Raw genomic sequence first — 24,235 nt, forward strand, 5'->3', positions numbered from 1 at the left:
GAGGAATATCAAAGCACATCTGGCTTAAGGTAAGTTGCCCCACAGATAGTAAGCCAGCCGAACCAGAAAGGACCTGTTGACAGACCTGAACAGGCACTTATGGCGCCCTCAACTTCTGAGACTGGGCCACGGGGTAGCCGCAACTTTTTCAGCCCTGGGAAACTGTTTAAGGAATTACTGTTCGTTAGCTGAAAGGCAGCCTAGGGCACTCTGGTACCGAAGTTTAGTTCATGAGCTTCTTTCAAACTTTAATTCATGAACTTGTTTCAAAAGTCTGAAAACCGTTCCGTGCACTGACTGGACGATAGAAAAACAATAATAGAAAAAATTGAGAGAAAAGACAAATGGGCTGGCAGGCTGAGCTCTTTTGGGCGGGAAGCCTGGAGTCCGGCGTTGCGGGGTGGCGCGTCCCCCCTGCCCCGGATCTCAGGCCCACGCCGAGAGCGAGGACCGGCCAGCGGCGGCGGCCGGGCCCGGGCTCGGGGCGGAGCCGCGGCCTCTGGCTCCTCCTGGGGGCGGGCGGCCCGGGCGTGGAGGGAGGAGCCGCCTCAGAGCACCAGAAGGAGTAGTGCGGGAAGCCGGTCGCGCCCGCGCTTCTACCGACCGGGATGGACTGAGCCGCGCCGGCGGCCCGCGCCGAGTCGCTCTTGCCCTCGCCGGGTCCCACGGCCCCGGGCCGGGCTCCCGACACCGCCTCACGCGTTCCCCGCCGACGGCCTCGGACCGGCTGCCGCCCCGGGGAGATGTCCGGCGGCCGGAGGAGGGGCGGCGCCCCCTGGCATAGCTTTTCCCGATTCTTTGCTCCCCGAAGCCCTTCCCGGGACAAGGAAGAGGAAGAGGAGGAGAGGCCGGGGACAAGCCAGCCGCCCGCGCCGGGCCGGGACGCTGCCAGGTGGGAGCCGCGGGGTCGTCGGGGGCCCCGCGCCGACTCAGGACGGGAGGGTTCCTGGTCCCGCTGTCGGCCAGGCTGCGCTCCCCACTTTCTGTTCTCCTTCTTCCATTGCTCAAGTTTTTTCCTTCTCTCAGTTCCCGCGCCGCATCACTTGGTCTGTAAATCCGGGTGAAGTCCGTGGCCAGCGGCCGGGCCAGCCCGCGGGGCGCTCAGCCCCCCATCTCCCGTTCCCGGACGGGGTTCGGTTCCCGTCCCACACGCGCGTCTGCTCAAAGTTCTCCGGCAGAAGCGAGTCCCCCGGCGTCCTGCCGGCGGTAATGCGAAAGAGTAGTGAGCCCAGCCGTCCGCCAGGGCGAGGAGGGCGCGATCCGAAAACCACTCCGATAGGAAAGGTAACGCTTTGGAGCGCCACCCGCTCGGCTGGGATTTTGCCGTCTTAATCGTAGTTTCTCAAAGTAAATTTTTTTTTTTTTTAAAGAATGATGATGTTGAGTTCCCAAGACGCCATCAAAATATCAAACCGTTGCTAGGCTTATTTACCATTGCCTGGCATTTAAATGATGCCACCCTTCTTTCCCAAATCTCCTTGGAAAAAACATCTGCCTCAAGATCCCAGACGGATTCCAGAAACCTGGACTCGAGCTGTCTTGGTTTCTGTGACAATAAAAACGTGCCCCCCCCCCTTTTTTTTCTGCAGTTTTTTCTCCTTCCTCCACCTGCTGCTGTAAAATCGAGCTTTTTGAAAAATTCATGACTAATAAAAATACCTGTTCCGGAGTCTTTTCATCTGTCCTGAGGGAGGAAGAGGGGTTAAGTGATATACAACTCGCTGTTTAAAACTTTTGCTGGCTAGAGAGGCTTACTGCTGCCTCTTCCCCCACATTGCACCAGAAGATCACTCGTGATTGGAAGGACGCTCTCCTGAAAGCTGTGTTTACTTCAGTCGTTAAAGGCTTCCTGGAGAGCTTCAAAGAAAAATGGATAGGAAGCAGAACTGTAACTGATTGAGCTGCTTCCATCAGTATTCATTCCTGTCTTGTGATTGGATCCTGGGCGTTTATGTGTTCCTCAGTTTCCTTGCTTGTGAAGCATTTGCTTTATGACCCTCTTAACAAAACTGCCGCATCTTTCCAAGAAGGTTCCTGTTAGAACTGGAAGACTTCTTCAGTGAGGCTTCAGCGATTATTGCCCTGTTAAGAGAGAATTTAAAATTCAGACTTACATAGTAGTTAAAAATAGTTTTGAAGTCTGACAGGGCTCAACCAGAATGTCAGAATGCTGGTGTAGGCAGACAGCCCTTGGTGCCTGCCGTCACTGTAACAGCACTGACAATCTTGGATGATAATATGGAAGCAGTATTTAAGAGAAACCCGAAGTAGACTCGGAACTAGCTTTGAGTCAGGATTAGAAGGGAACAGGCAGGCCAATTTCAGGTTCCTATCAGAATTGTCCTGAAAGCTTGCCCACCTCCCTGCCCTATTTTGGCTTTTTAGCCACTTCTCAAATCTAATCTCTTTTTCTTTCTGGTGCTAGCCACTCCCACAACTTGTCTCTTGTTTGCTTACCACTTCTCCATTCTCCTTATCTCCAGAGAGGCACAGACTGCTGCTTTTTGACAATCATAATTTTAATTGTGCTTATATGAATGCTAATTTTGTCCTTCATCCATTTTAGAACTTGCCAGATGTTAAGGGGACAGCGGGTAATCTTTTGTGTGGGTGTTTTACCTTTTAAATGAGCTTAAATCTTTTCTTTTCAAGGACATAAACACAAAGCCTTTATTGAAAGTTTAATGAAACAAATGGAAACGCTTAGTAGTACCGAATGTCCTAGTAACACAACACCCTGGTGTTAACAAGATTGGAAACAGAATTGTGATTTGTCACTGTGATCTTATTTCAAAATGTAAAAGTATTTTGGCTGTTTCTTTTAGAGGCAGTAAAAACTCCTGGTTTTAGTGGGAGCCTGGTTTACCTTTTGTACTGGTGATTTTAGATGCAGGGGAGTTTGTTCAGACATGGGACTGGGTGTGATAGGAATGTAAAGATGACTGAGAAAAGGGCTGTTTCAAGGAATTGGGAGAAGCTGAGACCACTTGAAAACAGCCATCCTAGTACCTATGATGTGTCTTGTTTAGTTGTCAAGTCGTGTCCAACTCCTTACAACCCCATGTAGCCTGGCAGGCTCCTCTGTCCATGGGATTTCCCAGGCAGGAATACTGGAGTGGGTTGCCATGGTGTGTCTGGCACATTACAATTAACAGAATACTTTAAAAAATACTACACCTGAGGTTGGACAGACCTGTATGATCAGTATTCTAGTTTTACTATAAAAAACAGCTAAAGAAACATGCCTGGAGTCACATAGCTACTTTTCAGTTAAAGAACAAGTTTGTTCAGTACCTGCAACTCAGAGGCCACTTAACATTGATTAAGGATTAATGTCTGCATCCTGACTTTTTCTTGTACTTGAAGTGCATTCTCTCAAACTTGAGTTGTACAGTCTCATTTTTTGCACTCCTAGTGTTGACTTACATGAGTTTCGTGGTGTAACTTGTGTAGGTACAAATACAAATGGGACATAAATTCCTTAAGAACAGAATTCCTTAACAATTCCTTAAGAACAGAATTGAAAATTAAACACAGACGTAACCCCAAGACCAATAAAAGTAAAATTTACAGCGTTATCCTGACAGCTGTTTTTTGACTACTCACAAAATGCATATGGTACCAACTAGAAAAAAAAAGTTTTTGAGGAGTTGCCATGACTGTACCACTGTGTACCATGCCATGATTCAGGTTTTCCAATATTTCCCCACTTGAATCACAGGAAAACTTTTGCTTTTACGGTGTGCTGTAAGATATTTGGACATCACTTGCTGTGAACACGTCATTTATATACTGTGTTTGCTGCTGCTCTCATTAACCTGCAGCAGTTAAAAGTCTGTTTGCATCAACACTATTACGTATGTGAATTCCGGTGTTGGCAGTTGCATTGCTTGTTAATACTCTTTATCTTCAGTGGTTGACCACGTCCAGAAAGTGCTTATATTAATTTGTTTTTAATTATATAGAAATGAAAACTGCAGTTGAATTCAATTCACAGCTGTAATGTTTAGCCCGGTTTATGAGTGTGCAATGAATGGGCTCAGCAAAAGTGATAGAGGAGAGCCAGGAGGGCTTCATGGGGGAGGGTGGTTTTATCTGGGCCTTCAGGGCACTGGTGGTGTTTTCCACAGGTAGAGAACTTAGCCAGGAAGATGGAAATAAGGGATGGGTCTTCTAGGCTGAGCAAAGGCCTGGGATTATGAGCTCTTGAGGGCTGTATACATCAGTGCGGGCAGACTGAAAGAGGCGTTAAGAAGATTAGATTTAGCACTGGGTCATAAAGAGCATTTGGTCTCAATTTAGAGAATTTTTGTGAAGCCCCGTTCAACAGATACTGCTAAACTGTGAAATTCAGAGGATACCTGCCTTCTAATTTTCCTTGCTTTGAGAAAATAATCTCTCAATTTTGTTTCTTTGCTGTATCACACATGATAGTGAGGCAAGAACAGCATTTATCAAAAGCTGCCTGTGCACTCCTTTGGGCTGGGTACTTTTACTTGTATCGTCTTTTTAAGCGTCACCCTCAGCCTGGAATGTTGGTATGCTTATCACTATTCTGACAACTGAGGAAACTGAGGATAAGAGAATTCCCAGAGGTGGACACTGTCAGCATCTTGGAAGGAACAATTCTTTGCTGAACTGGACTCTCCTGTCCTTTATAGGTCATTTAGCATCTGTGGCCCTGCCCACTAATTGCCAGGAGCATCCTGCATTCACTGGGAGAACCCAGAACACCTCCCCTAAGGTGGGTGGGAGGGAGAGCATTCCCAGGGGAGAACAGTTTATCCCAAATCATAACTGGGATAAGTTTCAGGGGTGAGATTTGAGATTGGGTCTCTCTGACTCAGAAACTCTGATTCTTTTTCCACACCATCTTGCCCACCAACCTTCTGAACTGTGCTCCTTCAAAATACATCTGAATATGTAATTCAGTTGGACCTTTCCTTCCTTTGTTCCAGAATGGGTAACAGTGTGGCCTATTTCACATATACTCTTTTTGACTGTTCCTTTGAGTGTCCCAATGTAGTGCCATGGATAGAAGGTAAGACAGGATCACTAGACCCAAGGAACAGGGGCTGTGTCTCGTTTATCTTGTTGTCCTCTGTACCTAGCTCAGGTGAGGGAGTGAATCTCTGTTGGTGGATCATTAAAACATTTATTAGTGGCTTTGACTAGAGATAATACACTCCTGCCCTTAAAATGGGCATTTTTGAGACATGATAAGGGGTGGGTACCATAAAGTTCTCTAGAGAGTGTTTGGCCCTTAATTTAAAGTTCAGAGAATATTTGCTTTTCACCATGGCTAAATGTGGTTGATAAATGGGTGGAGCCACGATACTAGTGAGCTGAAGTGTAGGAGATAGTTTCATCAAATGTTAATAGTGCCTCTGATACCAGCTCTTAAGTTAAATGTTGACCACAGCATTATTTATGTAACAAAAAAGAGCTTTGTGCTCTGAATTTTCATGGTGATTACATTTCAAATAGTGATTTGAAAGCACTGTATAAAGTAATCAGTAATAGTTTGGTGGAATAAGATACCTATGTGGTGTTGAAGGGCAACATCTGAGGCTCATGCCTGCAGCAATAAAGATGACTGGAAAATTCCAGAAGTCCTCAGCTGTGTGTATTTTGTGAGAATCTTGAGCTTCCAGGTTAATGGAAAACACAGAACCTACTTTTGGCAGTGAGTAGAAATATAGACTGTTTTAGGGTATTGAAACTATACTTTTTTTCAAGTGAGAATCTGTCTTTTGGGTTTAACAGGGTGTCTACCAGATGTCTAACTTGAGGATTCTGTTTCTTGCTGAGGACATTTCCTTGAAAACTAACTTGACTGTACACTCTAAATGTGTGTTGAGTTGCAAGTGTACCTCAAATTGACCTGCAATAAATTTAATCACAACTTCTAACTTTTCTGAAGCAAACATTTCATCTCAGTGGAGAATATGTAAAAAAGGATAATAGTGAAGAAGAAAACAATTTTCCCTCAAAGTATTACCAGAGTTCTGATGAAATACACTCGTGTGCAGATATACCAAAAATGCCAGTGCAGCTATGATAACTAGAAAACAGATTGACGTACATTCAAACTCAGGAAGGTAATCCAGACTGTCTACTGAAGAGAGAGGATTAGCATGAAATAAAAGTTCAAGAAGTCATGTTTATCTTCAGTCTGTCCGTTCCAGAAATTTGACTGCTATGTGTTGAGTATATTGCTAAGGCGTGGGATACAAAGATGAATAAAAGACCAAAACTGCCCTCAAATAGTTCTTAAATTAGTGGAGGAGATAAACCTGCACATGTCTGTTTTCCAGATGAACTCATGATAAACCAGACGTGCATTTGGTGTGTGTGACTTGTGTGGTTCAGAACACACTCACTGTTTCATGAGTGTCACACATTGTACGAGGACTTTGAACAGGCTTTCAAAGTATCTTCTCACTCTCTTCTCTCTGAGCATAGTTTGATGAGCATCCTTTGCCGAGGCAGACTCCTGGGGAGATGGGGTAGGAGCTGTACCAGCAGGGTGAGTGGACGTGATTTCCCTCGGTCCCTCCTGCTCCTTGACCCAGCAAGTCTTAGATGGAGGCAGAAAAGCACATTCTTGCAAAAAAATCGGCATTCCAAGTGAGTGGACATCCTTATACAGAATGGTTGGACGTTGACAGAGAAACTGGTTTTGTGACTAGAAATAATTCATTGTGTGGCAGTCATGAAGGCCAAATACTGGTACAGCTCCAGCAGGGTTATCCCTCAATGTTTAACCCCTGGGGGTATTTAACTGGAAATATGCCAAAGCAGTGAAACAACTAAAGTTTGCTTAGTCAAGTGTCCCTTTGTGCCTGACAGGTTAGTGATGACAAAACTAAACCACCCTTAATTGAGGCTCTAGTAAGATCCAAGCCCTGTGCTTGGGGCTTTCAATGTACATAATCACTTAATACTCAGAGCAACCTTATGAGACAGGAATCTTTACTCCATTTTACAGACACATAATTTAAGGCTTGGAGAGGTCCAGTAGCTAATCAAAAGTCTCACAGATCTTGTGGTAGAGTGAGGAATCATCCTCCTTCCTGAATTCAAAACCTACAGCATTCTGTGACTGCTTCTTCTGCTCCACTTGGAAAGAAGACCCAAACAGAAGGCAGGCCTTAGAAAATGTTTTGACTGCAAATAAGACCATGGCCTGCAGCTGGGTGTCTGCCCACATGGTCTGGGTCAGTGCTCAGTACAGTAAAGAATTGATACTCCTGGCAGTTGAGAGAGGAAATTATATATACTTTATAAATTTATATTTAAACACATAAAAAGGGTTAGTCTCCTAAAAAGATTCAAATGAAGCCTATAGCAAGGTACCATATTCCACCTGTCTGATAATCAAAACCTGAGTTCCGTGTAGGTAGGCAGGAACTCTGGTACACTACTAGCAGAAGTGTAAATTGAGACACCATTTTGGAGGGAACTTTGATGCACTCTATCAACATCATACGTTCACATACCCTGATTTAACAGTTCCCTTTTAGAAATTCCATTGGATGTATACAGCTTGCAAAATAAGCCAAAAGTTGGCACTGCAAATTTAGTCATTGCAATGTTGTTTTAATTAGCAAGAGATGAAGATTAAAGTGAAGTCTTATCAATAGTGGACTAATTGGTAGATCACCATGTATCCATGTCGAAGAAGGCAATGGCACCCCACTTCAGCACTCTTGCCTGGAAAATCCCATGGATGGAGAAGCCTGGTAGGCTGCAGTCCATGGGGTCGCGAAGAGTCGAACACGACTGAGCGACTTCACTTTCACTTTTCACTTTCCTGCATTGGAGAAGGCAATGGCCACCCACTCCAGTGTTCTTGCCTGGAGAATCCCAGGGACGGAGGATCTTGGTGGGCTGATTCCTATGGGGTCGCACAGAGTCGGACACGACTAAAGTGACTTAGCATGTATCCATGTAGTGGACTATTATGTGGCTGTCAAAAAGAATGATAAAGCTTTTTGTATACTGATAAGAAAAAATACATTTAAAAATCTTTTTAAGGCAAGATACAAACCGTTGTGTATAGTATGCTCCCATTTGCATTTGAAAATGGGGGAATATGAAAAAATCTGTTACTAGTGTTGTGTTAACTGTTTGGGAAGGATGAGAGACTGGGTGAAGGAATGAGGAATAGGAGGGAGACTTCTTCATTTTAGACCTTTTTATACTTAAAAAATTATATGAATTACCTATCTCAGAAAACTGGTTATGACCTAGTGAATATCTTTGGATAAAAGAGGATAAAAGAGGATTTATGATCCTTTGTTGGCACAAACAAAAAAAAAACTTTGCCGACTAAGGTCCGTCTAGTCAAGGCCATGGTTTTTCCAGTGGTCATGTATGGATATGAGAGTTGGACTGTGAAGAAGGCTGAGCGCCAAAGAATTGATGCTTTTGAACTGTGGTGTTGGAGAAGACTCTTGAGAACCCCTTGGACTGCAAGGAGATCCAACCAGTCCATTCTGAAGGAGATCAACCCTGGGATTTCTTTGGAAGGAATGATGCTGAAGCTGAAACTCCAGTACTTTGGCCACCTCATGCAAAGAGTTGACTCATTGGAAAAGACTGTGATGCTGGGAGGGATTGGGGGCAGTAGGAGAAGGGGACGACCGAGGATGGGATGGCTGGATGGCATCACGGACTCGATGGACATGAGTCTGAATGAACTCCGGGAGATGGTGATGGACAGGGAGGCCTGGCTGCTGCGATTCGTGGGGTCGCAGAGAGTCGGACACGACTGAGCGACTGAAGTGAGTGAGTGAGTTGTCACAAATTCTCCAAAGGAAGATTGAACTCCATTCACTTGTTCAAGTGAGAAAAGTTACGATCGAGGCTACAAATAAATGGAATATTTATAATGCAGAATAATTGGATATTTAGATACTTTCTGCAGGTATGAGGGAGGTATATGTATTTTTAATCTGCAACATGAAACTGGGTTGAGTTAACAGAGCCTCAAAAATACCAACTCATTTTTGTGAGATCACCTAAATCATTCACTTTGAGTACTCATGTGACTCTGAGCTGAAATATTCTCTCAGTCTTTGATTATAAAGGAAAGGAGATAGCCCTCATAGCTAAGATCTCTTCCAGCTTTAGAATGCCAGCCAAAACTCTGTAGGGTAACAGGCATATGCAGTATAGGTTAGGAAGACTTCTGTTTTACTGGAAAGATCACATATGAAAATGCTTTGGGTATTTCCTCTGTGTGTTCCTAACGTTTTCATCATTTGATTTGAAAAGCTCACCAATGTTTTTAACAAGAATCCCTTTGGTACCACTCATGCCAGGCGCTGTGCTAACCTCTGGGAATCCAGTGCAGCACGGCATTGGTTCAAAACACTCCTGCAGTTTTGTGGGGAAGGCAGACATAGCACAAATCTTTCTTCCCTTCTTAAAATAAGTACCAGCATGTCTCACGGGCTGTGGAGTATTTGACAGGGGTGGGCCCACTCCTAGAGGAAACTGTTTTAATCTCCTTCAGTCTGTTCCTCTGATCTTTCTGTACACGTGTCTATTTGCTATTCTTTATTTGTAAACTTTAGACAATCTGTATTGGTTTCTGGTGATGGTAGATGAGGATTGAGCTATTTTATATCTCTTTCCACTTCTGTTTATTCATTCAGCCAAAATAAGTGTTATAATCTGGGGATTAAATCAAAAGTCAACTTTTCCATGTATATAAAATACAGCTGTTTAGAATAGCACAACATACTTTTGAAGGAGCACATCTTTTATGTCCTTTATGATAAATAACACAAATGACAGAAATGACATGAAAATGGTATTTGAATGCTCTCATGAGTACTAAGTTTATGTGATAGCACCATGATATGTTAGAAATTTCTGCTTTACTCTTTTTATTAAAATTTATACAAAATATGGATATTACCTTTGCAGATCATAATTTTTTTTTCTGTAACTGCTGTGCTTATAACAAGGAATGAAATTCTTTGAATTTTATATTTTGATAACTGGGAACAGGTAGCGTGAGATGTAAACTCTTAGCCTTTTATTATCTTTGCTGTCAAAGTACTAAAGAGCATACCCTGGCTGGACAGGTGGCATTGTGCTATATAAATCAAAGCTGAAAATGTGTGTGGTAATCAATTTAATTTTTCCATTGTTCTATTATAGATCGGCAGATAAGATCTTATTTGGCAATGTTACATTTATTATGATACAAAGAAATTGCTATTATGTACTATTTGTACTATTAGTATTTAGCTGTTTGTCTTCTCTAGGTTCATTGCTTGCATTTTTTCACTGACTTGTTCTTATTTGCTTTTTAGAATCAACTACAATATTTTGGGATTTTTTTGTTTGTTTTGCTTGCCTTTGAATAGTAATATATGCTCTTCTAAAACAGGTATGAAATTAAAGGAAAATCAAAAAGAAGAAAAAAACACAAGTCATACATAACCCTATCCACCCAGAGACAAGTGCTATTCTGCTAGATCACTTCTGATATGTGTGTCTACATGTATACATATTTTTAGAAAAAGTAAAAGTCGTCTTCAGGATTTTGAAACTTGATTTTTTTCCCCCGCTTAACATTGGTGCCTTATCATTTTATACAATAGTACATATACTCTTAGAAATAATCAAAATAATTTAATTTTAATCTTTTGAAAGATCTTAGATGGGTCATCACTTTTCAGAATCTAGTGTGAATGTCTTAATGTGTCTCTGTTTGCAGAGGGTCTGTATTCTGATGGGAAAGTTATATAGATTTGTATATGACGTGCTTTGCAGTAAAATAAAGTCAGATGAGGGAAGAGGACGTGACAGAAGTAGTGAATGTGGAGTAAGGTATAGAGAGGATGCTCGTGAGGCTTGTCTGCTGGGGGACACCTGACCCAAGACCTACGTGATACTTGAATTAATGTGAATGAATGTTTATCGTTCAGTGATGTCCAACTTTATGTGACCCCATGGACTGTAGCCCAGCAGGCTCTTCTGTCCATGGGATTTCCCAGGCAAGAATACTGGAGTGGGTTGCTATTTCCTTCTCCAGGAAATCTTCTTGACCCAGGGATCAGGAAATGAGCAAATCAGAGCAAAGGACTTTCCAGGCAGAGGGAAAAGCCTGTGTCAAGATCCTGGGGCAGGCTCCTGTTGGCACAGGTGTCAGAATAGGCAGAGACAACAGAATGGAAAGGAGCCGGGGCCAGATGAGGTCAGCCTTGGTCAGGAGTTGAGATGATAAGATTACTTTTTAAGAAAACTATCACTTGAGCATGGGTTTGTATGTGCATATATATTTGTATCCTCTTAAATAGTTTATTAGCTTGTTGGTCTCAGAAGACTTGACAGAGGAGGAAGGGTCTGAGTTGGAGGTGAGGTCAATCTTGGTCAGCCACTGGGAAGGTCCAGGCTCACCTGTTCTGGGGTCTCCAGAGCTCCTCTCTCAGGTGGTATGTCAAGTGGTACATGAATGAGTGTCCCATTCTAGACGGCAGCTAGAGTACTGCTTTGAGTTCATGTCACAGCAAAAGATGAGGGTATTGATCCTTGTGAGGTTGGTCACAAATGTTTAGCATCTGAGGGGTTTGAGGAAGAGGACTTTGGGAGAATACAGCAGTTGCTGATGTCACGTGTAGATGGACACCTCAGGTCACGTCAAACTGCCTGAGAGTCTCACTTTGTAGCCTCTGATTAAACTGTAATTATGGGTCTCATTTTGGGAGCATGTGATAGGAACAAAAGTAAATCAGCTTCCAGGTAGATAGAAAAATTATAGGAGAGGGTTGACATTATGGGGAAAGAACTGTCAGAAGCTCTAAGACTGCAAAGCCATAGAGCTTCATGATCATACCTATTACTCTCCTCCCTGCTCCTAGTTTCTCTCCAAAGAGGTCTAACATCGAGAGACCAGATGTTTGAGCTAAAATGCATGCTATTTGACTGTCTTAAAAGTGCAGCTTTTACTTACCTTTTAATTTGAAACCCAGAAATAGCCATAACCACCTGTTTTATATTCTGCTAATGGTCATTAAAAAAAATGCAAGTACTACTCTACTGCTGGCAGTCACTGTTTATGAATGGACCGTTTTCCAGATGGTTGTTTGGAAATTGTCAGTGTGGAACTCTGTTTTTATCCCCACAGAAGCAGGGTTGGAGATGCTGGGTGGGGCTTCAGGCCAGTAGATAAAAGTCAGTTTAATCTGTAATATACTGTACCTTCAGTTGGGCTTCCCTGGTGGCTCAGACAGTGAAGAATCTGCCTGCAATGTGGGAGATCTGGGTTTAGTCCCAAGGTTGGAAAAATCCCCTGGAGGATGGCATGGCAACCCACTCCAGTATTCTTGCCTAGAGAATCCGCATGGACAAAGGAGCCTAATAGGCTACAATCTGTGGGTCACAAAGAGTCGGACATGACTGAGCGACTAACCACAACCACACAGTACCTTCAGTACAACAGTGAGCAAAGAGAACTCTAGAGCTTGTCTGGTGAAGATGTGTTTCTAAGAAAAGATCCCCAAGGTAGTGTAGGTGCCCCATGGCGTGAGCAGGCCCTTTGGAGGGTATTGGGGTAAAGTTCAACCTATATTTCAGCACTTGAGTGGCAGTGAGAGGGAGAAATCCAAGGGAATAGAGGACAGGCCCCTGGTGGCCTCAGTCACTTTGAAGTCAGGGACAGTAGAAGCTCTGTCTACTTGTTGTCACGCCCTAATATTTTAACTGGATTGGCTTCTTGATCGCAGTCTTTCTCTTTCTTTACCACAAAAGCCTCAAGATTCATCTGCCTTTTCCTCTTTCTCTCTGCTTATTGGAGGGTCATATGTGATTTTAGATCTGGCAGAGGGCTGGTCTGACCCTTTCAGTGTACGTGTTTGAAAAAGGAAGATCCAGAAAGGGGCATTTTGACTGAAGAGCCTTTTGTCCATAAGATGCCATCCCTGAAACAGACCTCTGTCCATTTCGAGTTTTTGCAGAGCTTTTCGCTTCTGGTAACAGCAAGAAAGGGAGTGGGTTGGGAAGAGATCCCCTCCTTGTTCCATAGTCTTTTTCATTTAGTCCTCCAAGGCTTTACTGAAGTGATGTGGACCAGGTTTCCAGAACTATCAGGGTTTTATGTTAGTGAGGGAAGAGAGAAACAGATTAACCTGTATTCTCATTCCCGGTCCTCAGCTATATTGCTAGTACTGTAGACTGCCCCTTCTAGGATGAAAGTGAAAATCTAGAGTGGGAAAGAGAGGAGGCAGAGAAGTCCTCAGCACAGGCCCCTAGGAATGGTGGCAAGTTCCTGCGGGTAGTGGGTTGGGGGTCCTGCTTAGAAATAAGGCCATGCCCAAACCAGGCATGTGTGTTCCATCGCTCTGTCGTGTCCAACTGTCTGCAGGCACATGGACTGTAGTCCACCAGGCTTCTCTGTCATTGGGATTTCCCAGGCAAGAGTGTTGAAGCGGATTGCCGGTTCCTTCTTCAGGGGAATCGTCCTTCCCCAGGGATCAAACCTGTGTCTCCTGCACTACAGGAGGATTCTTTACCTGCGGAGCCACTGGGGAAGCCCCAAACAAGGCACCACCTTCTATGAAGTCACCTTGAGTTTGAGAATGCTCAGGATTATGGCCATGATGTTACCAGTACCAGAGATTGCCTTTCTGGAAATAGCAAGAAATCACAGGCTTGAGAATCCACTGAAAAGTGGGCTGGCCTTTGGAAGGCAGTTATGGACGCTGTATTCAGTTCTTCAATATTTCCAGATTTTTCTGATGCAGCCACCATAACAGTGTGTGAGAGAAACAGCAGAGTAAGAGGTGGTACTCAGCTGCCTTGTTGCAGCAGGGGGAGGAGTGAAGAACTTTGTCTTCCTCACCCTGCCTCCAGCCACATCCGCTCCTGCATGACAATCCAGTGACCGTCTAGGAAGTGGCATTCTTACCGCTTGAGGGACTGACTCTGGAAGAGGGCAGGCGGCATCCCTTAGGTTTCAGTCCGTGGTGAACAGTCAAAGAGGGGACTTTTTTCCCGTCCCTCTGGACTTCACATACCCTGCATGCTCGTTCAGGCAACAGCTTTTCACTGGGACCATCTCTGCTGAACATCAGTGTTGCAAAATGGGTGCTATTTCACAGGAGTGAGCTTTTGAAAAAATTGATACCTATCCTTTAATTATCACCATGTAACACATTGAAATAATGGATATCCCTCCAACCAGATCATTCTCTTCTCTGTGCAACTCTCGGTTGCTGGTTTCAGCTCAGTAAAGAGGCTCTCACGCTGTTGTTTATCAAGAACGTGATCAGAGGATGGCCTGCATCTGAACAACCCAGGGAAGGGGGGGCCAGTTGTGGAAAATGTGGATTCCTGGGCCCCACTCCAGCTGGAATCCTTGACTGCCAGGCCCCTACATCTGTTTAATAAACAACTGTGCAGGTGATTATGGTGCCTCTAGAGAGGGATTCTCAGGGAAAGAGGGCCAGGGTGTTGTCTGGCGTGTTCACTGCTCGTTTCCTAGTGTGTACCGAGAACAGCGTCTGGCACCTAAAAAGTGCAAGGATGTGTCTGGTGACTGAGTTCTTGGACCTAGTTTTCTCTTCCTTACTTTCTCTGAGTTGGAGAATCTTGTTAGAATTTGATTAAAAGTAATAGTGTAAGATATTTTAAGTGACAGGATAGGGACTCTGTAAATTATTTGAGCTTTAGAATGTAAATATGCCTCCTTTTTTTTTATGGCCCGGGAGGTTTGTTTTATTTTATGTCTGGCATAAAGTAAGTGGATTCTTAATGGCTGTACATTGGATTCCTGGTTTTCAGCTATGGTCTGCATAAGGCTGCATCAAAAATGAGGAGCTTCTGTGTCACTTTGACCTTGATGCTTATCTAGATTTAATTTCCCGAGTTGTGTTAGCTAAGTTAGATGAGGATGTTAAAATTCAAGGTAATCTTATTTGTACCCAAGTGTGATCATGATGCCTGCCCCCTCAACTCCCTGCCTTGAGCAGAATATGTGCTTTCTAAAAATACTGCTATTGAAATACTCCCAGGTCCCAAAGGGGATTAAATTGTGAGAGAACAATAGGAAAGGCTTGTCTTTCTTAAGGTTTGAGATCATCTGAATTTGAAAAGTTTTTCTTTCTCTTGTATTTTATTTTTGAGTCTGAGAGTACCATTTCCAAGCCTTTTGAGACTTTTCTGTTGATATTTCTTCTTCTTTTCCTTTTCTTTCTTTTTCTTTTTTTTAAATCTAGGCTGACATCTAAATATCCAATGTTTCGAGTATCTTTATGAATCCTGTCCTAATTTTTGTGTGTTTTGTTTGTAAGTCAGTTGAAAATACCCTTGTTCCTATCGAGTAATCTTCTCCCAGCCCAACTTCTCTTTTTTATATCTTTTGAGAAAGTTGTTGCTGGATGAGAGTGGATGGTATATTCTTTCAAGAGACTTACATACTAGTGTGTCATTAAGGAAAAAGGACTACTGTGTATTATTATATTGTTCTTAATGGCACAGTGTTTTCTGATTAAGCACACACAACCAGAATGTTTGATAGCAGTTATTTTTACAGTCCATCTGAGAAACAATACTTGAATGCCTTCATAGTGCCAAGCGCGATGCTAGGCTTTGGGATACAGCCATGAATTATACAGTCCCTGGGTTATATGAGTTCAAATCTAGTTAGACAAATGGACAACCAACCAGCCATTATGGTAATTACTAGCAGGAATATTTGAGGGGTCTCACTCTGTATAGTGGGGGCACACAAATTACAGGTTAACATAGAAATCAATTGGGAAGGATTAGAAGTTAGACAGGGTGGGGAAGGGTGTTGCAGCCAGGAGGAGAAAGTAGTTTGCTGGTATGTGAATTTGGTGTGTTCTGAGAATGGGTTCTAGGTGACAGGTGTGTCTGCAACCAGGTCATGAAGAACTTTCTATAGTTACACTAAGGACTCTTCATTTCATTCATCAGCTGATGGAGAATCACTGAAGGAGTTTTTGAGCAGGAGAGTATCATGGTCAGATTAATGATCACTGTATCTAAGAAGAATGGATTGAACCAGAGCCATCCAGAGGATGTCAGAGACAGAGACGAATGGAGAAGGGACTCCAGACATCCAGGAAGGACGTGGGGAAAGCTTTAACTGAAGCAGTGATTTTTCACTTAATCCAGAATTCTAAAATGTTGTTTTAAAACTTGACGCATTTTAAAATTTCGGTTTAGCCATAAGATTCGTGAAAGGTAAACCTTAGGATATAACTTTCAAAAAGCTTTACAAAGTGTCAAGTATTAACTGTTCTTGGTGATTTCAGCTTTAAATTCTTCAGTTGTTTGCGCAATGTAGAATACTTATGTTCTGACTTAAAACTTTTTTTTTTTTTTTTTTTTGGCATTTTGTGTGTGTTTACAGTGTGGAAATAATTATAGCTACTTGAAAATCCTAACTTCTGCCTTAAATCCCATGGACCCTGAGCTGCATTTTCTGCAGAGCTTTTGTACTGGGAAAGACACTTTTTACTGTTTTCACATACAGTTTCAGTAAGGCAGTAAGCTTATAGTGTTAGTCGTTCAGTCATGTCCGACTCTCTGTGACCCCATGGGCTGAAGCTTGCCGGGCTCCTCTGTCCACGGAATTCTCCAGGCATGAATACTAAAGTGAGTTGCCATTGCATTCTCCAAGCTTATAGAATATGCTGTGAACACTCTAAATAAGTATCCTTTCAGAAATCTTGAACTAGCATACTAAACTGTCTATTGTATATTTAGATAGATTATATTTAGAAATTAACTAGATTCAAAATAGACTGTAGTTAGAAAATACACTTATCAAATCACCAAGGTCAGTAGTATTCATGGTTATACCCCAAATGTTTATATTATGCTCTTTTTATGTGTATTTTGCCAGTCTCTTTTCTTTGATTTGAGCTTAAATAGACAAGTATTGACATTTAATTTTTAAAAATACTGAATTATAAATAACCTTATGGCAAAAGATAAGCCTAGTAAAACAGGAAAAAACAAAGATAACCCACTCACATTTAAAATGTTAACCATTTGAGACATTATTTTATAGACATGTCCATGTATATAGGTCACAGTTCTGACTTGTACATTTTTTTTCTACTTAGTCCCTATTTTTCCCTATGGAGTTTTCATATTTTAAACACAGCTTATGTATTTATTTACATGCTTAATTTTTCTTACTGGCATTTGAGCATGGCTATATCTTTTCTGTCCTTGTATTCCTGTATAGAGTCTGAGACTGAATGAAATTTGAATCCATTGTATTTTCCAGGTGTTCATCATCTATTTTTTTCCCTTTTTTTTTTGTCATTTGTTGCCTGGATGGATAGTCGGCTCAATTGTACTGGATTATATGGATAGAAAATCTTAAGTAGCACAAATGGTGTCCTTGCTTAGTATCCTAGTGGGAGCTGTGGAACCCCTCTTTGCATTCCCTCTCCTGCCAGTCACCACGATTCCATCCATGTATTTTTCCCCACCCAGTCATTCTCCTGCCTGAAGGCTTCCCAGTGCTAGCAGAACAAAGGTCACATTCTGTGATGGGTCAGACAGGTTCTTCTTGGTCTGGCATCCACTAACCTCTGTTCTCATTCTCATCTCTAGCAGGATTATCGCTGCCTGTCACAAGATCCTGTGCTTCAGTCTTACCTTAAAACAAACAAACAGAACGTGGTGGTGGTGGTGGTTTAGTCGCTAAGTCCTGTCTAACTCTTGCGACCCCATGGACTATAGTCTGACAAGCTCCTCTGTCCATGGGATTCTCCAGGCAAGAATACTGGAGTGGGTTGCCATTTCCTTCTCCAGAGGATCGTCCCAATCCAGGAATCGAACCCAGATCTCCTGCATTGCAGGCATATTCTTTATTGACTAAGCTACCCGTCAAATACCGTATCATTATCAACCCCTGCCTTTGTACCTCCTGCATGGGCACTTGACTGAGCGGGCAGAGTCTCTGCCTCTTGCCTCCTCTGTGCTCCATGGCACCTCATTCATTCAGCAGTTATAACTTGTACCAAACTATATTATTAGTTTATCAGTCTCCCCTACTAGACCTTGTTTTTCAAAGATCCTGACTTACTTGTTCTTAAATCCTCAAGGCCATGCATGATTCCCAGTTCATGGTAGAGTGCCACAATAATCTTTAGAGTGAAGCTACTCAATTTGTCTCAGATTATGAAAGTATGAAAACAAAATAACATGTCAACGTAAAGAGTTAATTATTTAGATCTAAAATGTATATGTACCTAATAGGCAAAATAGGTTATTATGACATCTTATAAGACATCTGTGAAGGTATTCCAGACAAGACAGTTAAAAGTGACTATTTGGAAAATCAGATTTTTAAGGCACCATCTGGGACACACTTGTGTGTACTTAGTCGTTCAGTTGTGTCTGACTCTTTTCGACTCCATGGATTATACAGCTGCCAGGCTCCTTTGTCCATGAGGATTCTCCAGGCAAGAATACTGGAGTGGGTTGCCTTGCCCTCTTCCAAGGGATCTTCCCAACCCAGGGATAGAACCCAGGTCTCCCACATTGCAGGCAGATTCTTTACTGTCTGAGCCACCAGGGAAGCCCAAGAACATACTTTGGATCAGATAAACCTATATCTCTCTCTCTTTCTCTCTCTCTCTTTTTTTTTTTTTTTTAAATCTCTTTTAAGTATTCCCAGAAATCTCTAGATGACCCTGTATGTTTATAAAAATTTGCTGAGTAGAAATATATTTCAAATAACTCTTAGCATAGGGTTAAAAAAAGACTGAGCTTAAAAAAAGACTGAGAAACTTAATATAAATAGAGTCAAAAAAGAGTGCCAACACTTTCCAAGATTATGATGGTTGTACACTCTTGCTCCGTTGTTCAGGTGCGTCGTTGGTGTGATGCTGGTCATAAAGCAGAATGGACTCACCAAAATGTCTGGAGCCTGATGAGCATCTTTGAATGTATGTTTCAAGTATAGACGCTCAAATCAATAGCTTCTTAGTGTAGCACTTTGTATGTGAATCTTTGGGGCATTACAGATTAAAAAGGACCTTTCAGTGTTTGCATTAAACACAGAAACTGTATGGTTTTAGTAATTCTCTTTTAATTAAAAAAAAAACTTTTTTTTTTCCAGTGTTGAAAATGAGCCCATGAGCACAAGTCAGAAAAAGGAAAATATACTTTCATCTGAAGCAATAAAGGTATAGTTTTAAATTAATATTATTTTATATCAAGCAAATAATTTTTTCTTAATTTCTTCTCACTCTTCCTTCTGATTCTGTCATCTTATTTCACATTTCAAAAAGAGCATAAAGTCTTATTCCTTATTGGAAACTCTAGCCCAGTTTGGCTGGATATTTTCATCTTGCAGTGGGGTTGCGGGTAGATCATTGAAGAAAGGCTTGAGACAGTGCTGCTCTTACCTCAGCCGAGCCACTAACCAGCTGTGAAGCCTTCCACTGAGACATTTAACTTCTCTGTGCCTTGGTTTTCTAATCTGTAAATTGGGTCATCTGACCTCCACTCTCCCTTCCCCCTAGGAAGTTCTTCAATTTATGCTGTGTTTACTCAAATGCTCCTGACAATTAAGAGTGCTTCTGAGAGCACAGAAGTTAATCACCTATTTGTACATGTCATTAGTATGTGATATGTTTGTTTAGCTCATAAGTGAACTGACTTTCTCTACATCTACAGAACAACCATGAAATCATATATGCTACACTTCTACGCAGATGGTTATTGATAAGTGTGGTTAAAAATCTCTGCAAACTGCTAAACCTTATAATACTTCTTTTTCATCATAAGTGATTTTCTAGAAATTGGATGTTTGTGTTGGTTGGGAGTGTGAGGCTAGGGTCAAGTTCTGATAGCTGTTCCACATTCATGGAGTCTGGGCCCAGTTACTTTCTTTTTAAATGACTTGGGACAGTCAGTCAAGGAGAAAGCTTGTCAGGGATTCCCAGGTACATTAGCCTGGTCGGTGGAAGGATCAGAAAGTCAACTGAATCCTTTGTTACTGATAATCCTTCATTACTCTTAAACATTACATGAGGTCCAGAGGCCTTAAATATGGTAAAGGTAAAGCTGTTTTCAATTTTTATTCCTGCCTTGTCCACCATAGTTAACAATATAAATATTTTTGAAAGAAAAAAAAAATCAGAATCTGATTTTTATTTTTTATTTTTAAACTTTGTTGAAAGACAAAAATCAGAATCACCTTGCTTCCCTTTCCTTTCTTCTTCCTTAGTGAGTTTGACTGCTAACTCCTGCCCCCTGCGTTTTATAGCACTTCCTGCCTGTTCTTTGGCAGCTGGTCGTTAGTCAGCTCACTGGTTTACCACTGCATGGACTCTGTAGCTTTCTCTGTCTTGTTCAGTTTTTACATGTCCTGAGTTGCCCAGTTTCAGGATTTTTACTTCTCATTTTATGTGCAGCTTTGCTCTTGAGTTGTCTCACAGGAAGCATGTGTTTTACTTCTGAAATCTCCAACTGAGAGGTTTCCTTATCAACCAGTTGCTGTCATTCCCTATCTTAGTCCTTCATTGCCTCTGAGCCCACCTTTGAGCTTCAGCAAACCTTCATGCTTTCCCTGCTCTTTTCTCTTCTCCTGGTCGCTACTTGTTTGCCTTCTCAACCTGGAACTGATAGGTATCACTTCAGCTGTTAATCTCACTGAAAAAAATGTTGGTCTTCAAACTTGGCCCTGAGACTTTAGTTTCCAGTAGAACTGCTTTCTATCTGCAGAGGTTTACTCCAGAAATTATTCTGGCCTCAGTAAGTGTATATGATGGGCAGTATAGTGGCTGGGCCTCCATGGTTACCATCTTCTCTATCCATTTTTAATATATTGGTATGAATGTTCAGAATACTTTCAGTTTGGGATTTGAGCTCCCAAGTAAATAGGGCTTATAGTCACGAAAGTTTTTCTCTTATGGTTTGAGGCCTATAGGATTACTTATATCAATACATGGGCAGTCTGGTTAGCCTCTCACTGATGTAGTGGAAGCATTTTGGGCCATGTAAGCTTGTTTGTTTGCTATACTTTCTGGACACTACTGGTAGGCTTGCTCATCTTTGCTGCACAGACCCAGTTGTGGTGGGACCTACTATTGCCAGGCATCAAAAATATGTATTTTGCAGATTATATTCCACTGTAAGTTATTACATGATATTGGGTATAATTCCCTGTGTTATATGGTGAATCTCTGTTGTTTCAGTTAAAGAAAAGAAAAAAAGTACATATTTTGGTAATATCAATAGTTAAGCCCACACTTTGGGGGCCAAAAAAGTTAGCAACGATATTCATAATCCTGTTATTTTAAATAGTCTCATTTAAAGTTTTCTCACTTGGCAAGTAGCATAAAACATTCATTTGTTTTCTTTCTAATGAATGGTTTTCTGAAACATAGTGCTCCATTGTAATGTGACATTTCTTGCCACACTTCCATCTTCATAACCTGAATTTTATGATAATGCCTTCCATGATAAGGAAAAATGTGCACCATTTTTCCTCTCCAGTGTAAAATGTAACAGATTTATGTACAATAAATATTTTTATACATTTCTTTTTGTATTTGACCTTGAGATACCAAATCAAGGTGTTGAAGATTGTTTTGTTATAAATTTAAGCTACAAAAAAAATTTTGTATTTTTTTAAACAACTGGAGACTATAGAAGCTTTGTATTATTTGTGGACATAATTAGATTCTTGGTTCTTAAAATATATATGCTATGCAAATTTCACAGTTTTGCTAGCATTGAAATCTATTTCTCACATGTGCATCTACCATTCCACTGAAATATATATTTCTTCTATATTAATCAATTTTTATATCTAGCTGGTAAAACTTCCAGATATTTAGTCTGTACTCTATTCAGTTTTTCTTTAGGGAATGTGTATTCTTGTCTTGTAGCCTTAGACTCTTGCTGCGTTCATATCTATTGTTTTAAAGAGAGGGAAGGCGTGTTATAACACCCTGCTCCCTTCTGCCTACTTCAGAGAACTGTTCATCCCTTCCCACTTTCCAAGGCTCACCCCCTAAAAGCCCCCACGGGTGGTACTGGTCTCTAATTTCCTGCCTTCTCCTGGACCTTTGCTTTGCACTGTGTTCATTTCTCCATCTTCACTGGATTCTTCTATTTCACTCTTAATATGTAAAATAACTTTTTTTCTTTCATTGGTCTGGTTTCCTTTCAGTCTATCATTTCATTTTATTGCTACCCTTTACCAAAGATTCCTTATGGAAGGCTGTCATAATCAGTGTTTAATTCTTAATGCTTTCTCATCTGACTCTGGTCCCCCTTCCTGGTTTGCTTAGACATGGGAAAACTAGTATTGTGCCTGACATAGGTATTCAAGTCAGTCGCTCAGTCGTGTCCGACTCTTTGCGACCCCAGGGACTGCAGCATGCCAGGCTTCCCTGTCCATCACCAACTCTCAGAGCTTACTCAAACTCATTTCCATCGAGTCAGTGATGCCATCCAACCATCTCATCCTCTGATGTCCCCTTCTCCTCCCACCTTGAATCTTGCCCAGCATCAGGGTCTTTTCCAATGAGTCAGTTCTTCACATCAGATGGCCAAATATTGGAGTTTCAGCTTCAGCATCAGTGCTTCCAAAGAAAATACAGGACTGATTTCCTTTCGGATGGACTGACTGGATCTCCTCACAATCCAAGGGACTCGCAAGAGTCTTCACACCACAGTCCAAAAGCATCAGTTCTTTGGCACTCAGCTTTCTTTATCGTCCAACTCTCACATCCATATGTAACTACTGGAAAAACCATAGCTTTGACTAGATAGACCTTTGTTGGCAAAGTAATATCTCTGCATTGTAATATGCTGTCTAGGTTGATCATAGCTTTTCTTCCAAGGAGTAAGTGTCTTTTAATTTCATGGCTGCAGTCACCATCTGCTGTGATTTTGGAGCCCCCAAAATAAAGTCTGCCACTGTTTCCATTGTTTCCCCATCTATTTGCCAAAAGTGATGGGACCAGATACCATGATCTTAGTTTTCTGAATGCTGAGTTTAAAGCCAACTTTTTCACTCTTGTCTTTCACTTTTATCAAGAGACTCTTTAGTTCTTCTTCACTTTCTGCCATAAGGGTGGTGTCATCCGCATATCTGAGGTTATTGATATTTCTCCCAGAAGTCTTGATTCGAGCTTGTGCTTCATCCAGCCTGGCATTTCGTATGATGTACTCTGTATATAAGTTAAATAAGCAGGGTGACAATACACAACCTTGATGTACTCCTTTCCTGATTTGGAACCAGTCTGTTGTTCCATGTCCAGTTCTAACTGTTGGTTCTTGATCTGCATACAGATTTATCAGGAGGCAAGTCAGGTGGTCTAGTTTTCCCATCTCTTGAAGAATTTTTCAGAGCTTGTTGTGATTCACACAGTCAAGGGCTTTGGCGTAGTCAATAAAGCAGAAGTAAATGATTTTCTGGAATTGTCTCTACTTTTTTGATGATCCAGTGGATGTTGGCAATTTGATCTCTGGTTCCTCTGCCTTTTCTAAATCCAGCTTAAACATCTGGAAGTTCACAGTTCATGTATTGCTGAAGCCTGGCTTGGAGAATTCTGAGCATTACTTTACTAGCATGTGAGATGAATGCAATTGTGCGGTAGTTTGAACATTCTTTGGCATTGCCTTTCTTTGGGATTGGAATGAAAACTGATCTTTTCCAGTCCTGTGGCCACTGCTGAGTTTTTCAAATTTGCTGGCATATTGAGTGTAGTACTTTGACAGCATCATCTTTTAGGATTTGAAATAGCTCAGCTGGAATTCCATCACCTCCACTAGCGTTGTTCGTAGTGATGCTTCCTAAGGTGCTCTTGACTTCCCATTCTGGAATGTCTGGCTCTCGGTGATTGATCACACCATTGTGGTTATCTGGGTCATGAAGATCTTTTTTGTACAGTTCTTCTGTGTATTCTTGCCACCTCTTCTTAATATCTTATGCTTCCATTTTTGTCCTTTATTGAGCCCATCTTTGCATGAAATGTTCCCTTGGTATCTCTAATTTTCTTGAAGAGATCTTCCCATTCTATTGTTTTCCTCTATTTCTTTGCACTGATCACTGAGGAAGGCTTTCTTATCTTTCCTTGCTATTCTTTGGAACTCTGCATTCAAATGGGTATGCCTTTCCTTTTCTCCTTTGCCTTTCGCTTTGCTTCTTTTCTCAGCTATTTGTAAGGCCTCCTCAGATAACCATTCTGCTTTTTTGCATTTCTTCTTC

General features: G+C 41.7%; 1 protein-coding gene across 1 annotated transcript in view; it reads left to right on the top strand.

Moving 5' to 3' along the window:
- Nucleotides 1-550: 550 nt before the first annotated feature.
- The window catches only part of CRYBG3 (crystallin beta-gamma domain containing 3), a 125,047-nt gene continuing 101,362 nt past the window's right edge, over nucleotides 551-24,235 (top strand). Inside the window, exons 1-2 of the mRNA XM_004002856.6 lie at nucleotides 551-892; nucleotides 19,127-19,193. Coding sequence (XP_004002905.3) covers nucleotides 744-892; nucleotides 19,127-19,193 — 216 coding nt within the window. The 5' untranslated portion in view covers nucleotides 551-743. The remainder of the gene's footprint in view (nucleotides 893-19,126; nucleotides 19,194-24,235) is intronic.

This window comes from Ovis aries, chromosome 1 (assembly GCF_016772045.2).
Source record: "Ovis aries strain OAR_USU_Benz2616 breed Rambouillet chromosome 1, ARS-UI_Ramb_v3.0, whole genome shotgun sequence".
Lineage (NCBI taxonomy): Eukaryota > Metazoa > Chordata > Mammalia > Artiodactyla > Bovidae > Ovis > Ovis aries.